General features: G+C 49.4%; 1 protein-coding gene across 12 annotated transcripts in view; it reads left to right on the forward strand.

Moving 5' to 3' along the window:
• FAM53A (family with sequence similarity 53 member A) overlaps window positions 1-4376 on the forward strand; it is a 35818-nt gene extending 31442 nt beyond the window's left edge. For all 12 annotated transcript variants that reach the window (XM_084797636.1, XM_084797644.1, XM_084797645.1 and 9 more), the window contains one exon: window positions 3857-4376. In XM_084797636.1, coding sequence (XP_084653762.1) covers window positions 3857-4168 — 312 coding nt within the window. In that variant the 3' untranslated portion in view covers window positions 4169-4376. The remainder of the gene's footprint in view (window positions 1-3856) is intronic.
• The last annotated feature ends 3854 nt before the right edge of the window (window positions 4377-8230 follow it).

Below are 8230 nucleotides of genomic sequence, written 5' to 3' on the forward strand. Positions count from 1 at the left end.
GGGCATGGCGGTGCACACCTTTAATGCAGCACTTGGGAGGCAGAGGCAGTTGGATCTCTGTGAGTTCCAGGCCAGTTTGGTCTACAGAGTGAGTTCAGCCAGGGCAATGTAGAAGACTCTGTCTCGAGAAACCAAGGGTGGAGGGTGTGTCAGTTGTAACATTTCACATTCTGCAGAGTGAGGTTTCTGCTTGTGACACCATGGCACCAGTGCATTGGGTTTATGAAGCAGCAGCTCACGGCATTGTGTTCACTGTGCGGAAGGCCTGGCATCTGTCCCTGTCCTTTTTATAGTGGGGCATTATGGATCACTATGTCCAGGGTGCTCAGTTTTCCTGTGCACCCATACATTCTCTTAAGCCCACTCTTCCTTCTTCCTGGGACCTTGATCAACCTTGTTTTCCGTTGGAGTAACATTTGCCTGCTGCCTGAACATCCACTTCTAGGGTAATCCTTTGAGTTTCCAGTCTGTTGGCTCTGTTCCATCCTGTCTTTGTGACCTCTACACCTCATTATCTCTGTTTTCTTCAAGGGGGGGCTGAAGCACTGGGTGTCTTTGAACCCCTCATACATATTTCTGTCTCCTTGGTGTTTCTCTGCCACTCCAGTGAGTCTTGTTTTGGAGGGATAGGGATGTCTTACCTCTGTGGACACTCTACTTTGTTGAGAGAGGAAGAAATTTTTTCTTGGCTCTTGTCCCTATAGCTTGCTTCCTCTCATGCTTACTCTGGTGTGTCTTCAGATGAGATGTTTCTCTAATGTTTGGCAGGACGTGCCACTCACTCCTGTTTAAGACAGAGTCCGAGCACACCCCACCTTAAGTTTTATGGTAGACTGGTGTTGGAACTCCTGTGTTTCTGGCTAGTTCTTTAGAGTCTGACTTCCTAGGAAGACTGTCAATCTCTGCCTGGAGAGTGGAGGTCTTTGGGAGCCTGGGGCTCTACATTTGGGGTACAAGGGTTTTCAGTTCCTTTATCCCCTCTGTTCTTAAAACTCTTATCCATTTTTAAAATTAACTCTTTCCTGACAGTAGACCTGTCTTCTTGGGCAGAGCTGAGGGCAGACGCTGCAGGGGCTGGCCATCTTTGTCATCTGCCAAGGCATAGATGCTTTGTGTATCCCTAAGGCCTCTTTAATTTGGGACAGGATGATTTCCCCCTTCCTGACACCTGAGAAAGGCCCTCCTGGATGTGTACAGATGTCTATTGATGTTTCTTGGCCATACCGGGTTCTTGGCCTGGCACACACCCACATATGGCTATGCTCTAGGCATGACTTACTACACTTAGCTCAGACTCTAGCTCCACCTTGGGCTGTGGAGCAGCTTTACTGGCAGGAGGTGGAACATCTGACTACAGGTTTAGGTGTCTGTCTGCCAGGTGGCTTCCTCAGCATGAGGAGAGGAAGGCTCTTGGATGCCTTGGCAGCAGTGTCAGGACTCAGCATGAGGAGAGGAAAGCTCTTGGATGCCTTGGCAGCAGTGACAGGACTCAGCATGAGGAGAGGAAGGCTCTTGGATGCCTTGGCAGCAGTGACAGGATAGGTGTTCTCCTAGAATCCCCTGGATTCATCATGGCTGTGGAGGCTTGCAGTGGTAACTGGATGCAACAGAACATGTCAGTTTCACTCAACTCAAAAAACTGCTGGCATGTACAGCACCTCCTCCCCTTAAAAACACTCCTGTGGGTTTGTATGTCTGGATACAGATCATCATTGAGTGGCAGTAGGTGCCGGGACTTCCCTTGGAGACATCCTTTGGGGATCCTGTCAGTTCAAGTCAGCTTAGATGCAGGCCCACATTCTGATGTTTGGTGTCTCTGTGATGATGGTTTTGTGTCAGGTTCTTTGTTGAGTGGCAGTTTTTTCCCTATAAATAGAGGAGTTCCTCAGAGGCTGCTGCTTCCTGTTGAGCTGACCCAGAGGGTGGTGTGGTCCAGCAGTGTTTCCTCACACTTGTCAGGCCAGTGTGTAAGTTCTGAAAGCGGGCTGCTGACTGCAGACCCAGGTTGCTGGTGTGAGCCCCGGGTCTACTGTCCTGCGTCTGGGTGTTTCCACTGTCTAGCAGGGCCACAGGAAACCAGATGTCACAGAGTCCTCCAGCTGGTGCAGTGACATGGATAGTCAGATTCGTCTTGAGTAAAACAATAAACTGTTCCCTTTTATTTTGTGATCAAAATCTAGCTACTTCTATCTTTAAGGATTTGCATTTTGGAATATTACGTCTCAAATTGGTTCACTCTTTTTTTGTTTTTGTTTTGGGACAGGGTTTCTTTGTGTATCCTCCCTCAGTAGCCTAGAAACTGAGATCCTCCTGCCCTCCAATTCTTCCTGAGCACTAGGACAACAGCTGTGTGCATAGCCGAATCCCATGTGCCTGGCAGAGAGTCACTTTTTGCTGTTTGTTTTGTGGAGACAACTGATTCCCATAAAAACGCAGCTGCAAGAAAGAAGCTCTGTTCTCCCTTTGAGCTTACGTTTGTGGTGAGCCTGTTTTTAGGGATCTTCTAGTGAAAAGGTAGATTTTTGTAACACATGTCTGAAACTACAGCATTCAGGAGGAGGAAACAGGAGGATCCAAAGTTCAAGGCTCAGCTACATAGCAAGTTTAAAGCCTCCCTGCCCCTCCTGTCTGTCTGTCTGTCTGTCTGTCTGTCTGTCTCATCCCAGAGGCATTTTAGGATGGCTTTTTCTTTTGTTTTGTAGCACTTGTTAGCTCATGTTCTGAAGAGCAGTGTTGCTTGCATGGTCTGTGTCCTGCTGTCTGATACCCACACAGCTTCTAGAGTACTCAATCCATGTAGTGGCACAGTAAGAGGTTAGGTTAAAGGAGCCTGGTGGAGACTGGTGAGGAGATAGATAGGGCAGGCGCGTGAAAGGGACTGAGTACTGTAGGAAGGGAGCAACACAAGGTCATACCAGGAAAGTGGCAGGGAAGCAAGGCCTAGCCATGTCAAAGGCAGTTGGCATGTGTAGCGCTAACATGTGCCTCTTAGGACATAGTTGAATTCCAAGAGATGTGCAATAGTCCAAAGGGCCCTCTGAGTTGGCAAGGATTTGCAGCTGGGAGAGCTCTGGTTTAGGCCAGAGACTGGTAGTTGAATTCACAGAGGGCATGCAGACCGCACAGCCTCTCAGCTGGCCCTTATGGCTCTGTGCCCTGAGTATGCCTTGGGTATGCTGGAGGCAGCCTAGGATGCCGGCAGGGCTCAGAGTGCATGCCTGGACAAGAGCATTCAGAGGCCCCTTCTGTGTGTATGTGTGTATTTTTGTCTTAGATGTTTTAGGATGAAAAAGTTTTCCATTAAAAAAAAACAGTTGTCCATTAGTATTAGAATACGAGAGAGAGGAAGGTGGGGAGCAGGACTGAAGCAGTTAGACATTGAGGAATGAACCATGTGTGTGTGTCGGGGGGTCTGATGAGTTCCAACTGGCTCACCTTGTCTCAGGCCTATTTTGAACAGCTGGGTGTTGTTAGAGGTATGGGGTACATGGAGACCTTCCTGGATAGTCTCTCCGCTAAGCAAGACAGGCTCCGGGATTCAGCCCTCTCTGAGGTCTCTGGCATCTGGGGCTTCCCAGGTGTTAGGCACTCACACCCTTGGTGTCTTTGGTTGGGGTGGGTCCACGCTGGGCTTCCCAGAAACAGTCTAGCAGGCACTATGGGAACTCTGTGGCCCTGGTTTCTGATGAGGCCAGGGATGGGATGAGCGGAGTGCAGGAAACAGCCTAAGGGCTGTGACTGGTGCTTGTGACTGTTTGGGATGGACTGGACGTCCTTACAGGTAGGCAGAATGCAGAATGTTGTCTTGCACAACACCTACCAGAAATGACTTCAGCTCATGTCTTTCCTATTGCAGACTTTAAAAAACTCAAAGAGCCTTTGCTCCCTGGACTATGAAGACGATGAGGACGACACCCAGGCAAAGACTGTTGTGTCCTCCCCATGTAACTCACAAGGCCTTGTGGGCATCACCACACCCAGCTCTAGCCCAGGGATTCTCAGGCCTGGCCCTACCAGTCCTAGTGCCTGGGCTTCGGGGGAGCCAGAGGTCAGCACAGGCGAGGGTGGGAGCAGTGGGGACCCCAGTGACTGGGACAGTGCAGGAGAGGAGGGCATCTTCCCACTGGACCACAGCGACCTGGACCTGGAGCAGATCGAGAACAACTGATGTCTGGCTGAGCAGTGGTTGCTGTCTGTCACCTTGGTGCCTGACCAGTGGAAATAACGTGTGTTATTTTGAAAATTGAGGCGTAATTTTGATTCAGTTTTTCCTAAAGAAGTATTTTGCATTTTTATGGCTTCTACAGTTTGGGAGAGCTTCTCTATTTTGAAATGGGTTTTCACAGGGCATTCTATTAAACAAGATTCTGCCTAGAGTCTGTCCAGTTCTGCTCTTTTTGCTGTGAAAAGCAAGTGATTTGCTTGACAACCTTGGGGCTGATGGTCTGCAGGCTCCTTGGGGAGGGATCACAGCCTGAGAGTTTGGGGTGTTCTGTACCCTTAGCCTTTGATATCTGCAGTTGGCAAACTGGCAGCTTGGACCCCCTGGCTTTCTAATGGTGAGGTGCTGGCTGGGTTGGGCTGAGTCTTAATGCTGCTTTTCTGTAGCCCAGCAGCTTTGAGCTTCTGGGATATGCAGTGGCCATACCAGTCCCCAAAAGTGATGCTGCCAGCAGTATGGCTAGCACCTCTTCAGTGCTGTTAATCCCTAGCATGTCCACCGAGGGAGCACCATCATGATGACAACAGAGGGAATTACTATCTCTGGAGAAAATGTCTTCTTTTTTTAAAAAAAATTTCTTTGAAGAAAATTTATGAAAGACGAGTGACATAATTAGTCCGGCTTCTCTCTCAGGTGATCTGGGGTATACATCAAGTTGAATGAGGATTAGCTTTCAGGGTCTCTTATCCTTTCTCCTGTGACTGGGAACCAGTGTATGCCACCCCCCACCTCCACCCCCCCAGCAGACAGTGGCACCCATGTGAGTCTGTGGTCAGTGATACTTGTCTGGCACATTCACTTGCACAGCTGTGACATGACCGTAAAGGTTTCCTTTCCATTGATGCCCCAGAGGGGTTTTTGTTGTTGTTTTGGGTGTTTTTGGAACCGAAAATGCATTTGAAGAGCCCCATGAGGCAGGCAGTGGCCCAGCTAGTTCGTGCAACCACACCAGAGCTTCTAGTGTTTGGTTCTAGAACAGCCTGGTCTGTTTAGTGGCCCTCACCTATGTGGGGGTGCCTGTGGATGCCAGAAGAGGGTGTTGGGTGCCCAGGAGGTTGGTAGCCGCATGATACGGTGCTGGGATTGAACTCAGGCCCTCCAGTGGTCTTCATGCCTGAGCTATCTCTCCAGTCCTCTTATCAATTTTTTTACAATCAAGATTTATGTTTATTTAAAAAAAGTCTTTGTTTTTTGTTAAAGAATTATGGTCAGATATCAATCCTTTGGCATGTATTGATATATCCTCCTGACCTATTCATCGCCACATTCTGACAGATTTCCCGGGCCTGAAATGCTGGGACTTCCCACTACTAACTAGGAGCCCAGGGGATGCATATGACCTCAGTCTTTCCTTAGCACTCAACAGAATACCCCACTGGGATAGGAGATTGGTGACTTTTTTTCCTCTATAGTCTGTCCAGTTTTGTCATGGCATGCAGCTTCTGAGAACAGCTACATCTGCAGTTTCTTCCTACCCACAGGATATTTTAGTCTATTTTCATTTATGTGTTTGAACCAATTTTTACCATTCTATTGGGCCCATATTTTGTTCCCTCCTCCGAAGCTGCTTGCTGCCACCAGCACCCTATGCTTGTCCCTCCCCTTGGCCTTTTGCACCACCATCTGTTCTCCCTGAGCAGAACATGCCTCCTCAGATGCCTCCCCACGAGTCAGCAGCACCCAGTCCCCAGGCATCAGCCAGGTAATAGCGCAGGGCACATGGATCCTAAGACCAAGTTTTCTGGTGAACCCAGAGAAGAGTCTGTGCCTGCTAAGCCTGGGTGAGGTATCAAGCCACAGGGCACCATTGTCTGGGATCCACTGCCACATCTACACCAGCAGGACCTGCTCCACCTGAGCCCCACAGAGACAGGCAGGAGTGTCTGGGCCCAGGAGAGGATTCGCCCTGTGAAGATGGCACTCAAGAGGTAGGAGCCAGCCAGGTAGCAGAAGCTGAGAGTCTGAGCAGGTAGTCAGGGTCCACAGCAGGCTGGACAGAGCAGCTGCCAGGGTGTGTTTTTGCCCCTCACAGCAATAAGAGCCATCATCTATCTCAACATGAATCAAGAGTAAGCAGGCCTCAGGCCACCCATCTAGCCTGTCCTTGAAAAACAGTAAGTCTAACAGACTCCAAATACAAGTGTCTTTGAGACTCCGTGTAAGTCACAGACAAGATCCACACAATGACATCATTCAGCAACAGAGGGAGGTGATGAGGGTGATGAAAGAGGAAGAAGGATTCAGCTTCAAGATATGGGAAGTTCAAGGGCTGGAGAGATGGCTCAGAGGTTAAGAGCACTGGTGGCTCTTACAGTCAGACCTGAGTTCAGTTCCTAGCACCCACATGGTGGCTCACAACCCTCTGTAACTCCAGTCCCAGGAGACCCTCTTCTGACCTCCAAGGACACCAGGCACACATGTTGCAAACACGCTGTGTAGGCGAAGCACACATATGTCAAATTAAGTAAATGATAAATTTAAAAAATAAGAGAGGGTCAGGTGGTGGTGGCGCACGCCTTTAATCCTAGCACTTGGGAGGCAGAGGCAGGAGGATCTCTGTGAGTTCAAGGCCAGCCTGGTCTACAAAGTGAGTCCAGGACAGCCAGGGCTAAAACAGAGAAACTCTGTCTCGAAAACAACAAGATATGGAAAGTTCTGGAGATAGAAGTCATGTGATACCACCAAACTATGTACCTAAAGCAGCAGGCCAGTTACCAGACAACAGCTCTGAGGAGGGTGGGAAGTCAGCCTCACTGAAGGGGTTGGAGGTGGCGGATGCTGGCAGAGGTAAGGATGCAGGAGGATGCTAGAAGGGTTGTAGCCAGAAGCCGCTTAGCTGCAGTCAAGAGGGCAGGAAATAGGGCACCTATGCAGATGCAGGAGGGCTGAGGAGTTCGGGTGGGGCTCAGAGGCCCAGGGCAGGAGACAGAGGCAACTGGGAAGGACGACAGGAAGGGGCAACAGAATAAATGACAGGCAGGCTCAGTGGTCTCTGTAAGGTCTGAGCTCTCTAAGAACTAAAGAAAATCTACAGGGTATATGACAAACAAGCAGGTAACAGGCGGCCCTACCTGGCCTTGACTTAAGCATGTAGCCACTCAGGCATGCTGATGGGGCTTAAACAAACCTACGGTCCTTACAGTCTTCCATGAGGACACCCTCCTCCAGTATGCCAGGTGGCTAAGAGGCCATCGTTGGCATGGGAGACATTGAGCAGCCTTAGAGTGATGTCCTCAGGGTGACAGGTCAAGGAATGGGTGAGATCACAAGGGATTCTAGTGGTCCCCAGCAAAGGAGCCAGGACAATCACTATAGAGCTGAGGCCAGAAGCCAGAGAGGGGCTGTTCTCAATGATAGGGTCTTGTAGGGTCTGAGCACATGGTAGTGCTCTATTATCAAGCCATGCCATCTGCCTCTTACTGGTACATGCGCACACAAAATAAATCCTAAAAATTCACAAGAAATGCACTTATTGTAACTCAGGTCAAAGAAGACATAATAGGAATTAGAAAAGAAAACATTTAGAACTAACTGAAAATGTGGCTCCGTGACAGCTCTTGCCTGGACTCTTTCAGCGAGGGCCTGGCATGGCTGGACAGTAGAGTCCTTGCCTAGAATCCACCAGTGAAGGACTGGGGCATTGTTTGACAGTAAACTCTGACCAGGAATCTACCAGTAAGAGGCAGATGGCATGGCTTGATAATAGAGACGGGGAGGTGTGGCTTGGTGACTGAGTTCTGGTCTAGAATCCACCACTGAGGGGCATGGCTTGCACCCCAGCATTTGCCTGGCATGCATGAGGTTCCAGCACAAAACAAATAAGAAACCTCAAAAACAATAACCAAAAATGAATACAACAACCTCCCACCTGCCAAGACTCCCAGAAAAAAATTTTTTCCTTTTGGTTTTTGAGACAGGGTCTCTCTATGTATCCTTGGCTGTCCCGGACTCACTTTGTAGACCAGGCTGGCCTTGAACTCACAGTGATCCGCCTGCCTCTGCCTCCCG

This window comes from Acomys minous, assembly GCF_964271855.1.
Source record: "Acomys minous genome assembly, chromosome: 10".
NCBI lineage: Eukaryota > Metazoa > Chordata > Mammalia > Rodentia > Muridae > Acomys > Acomys minous.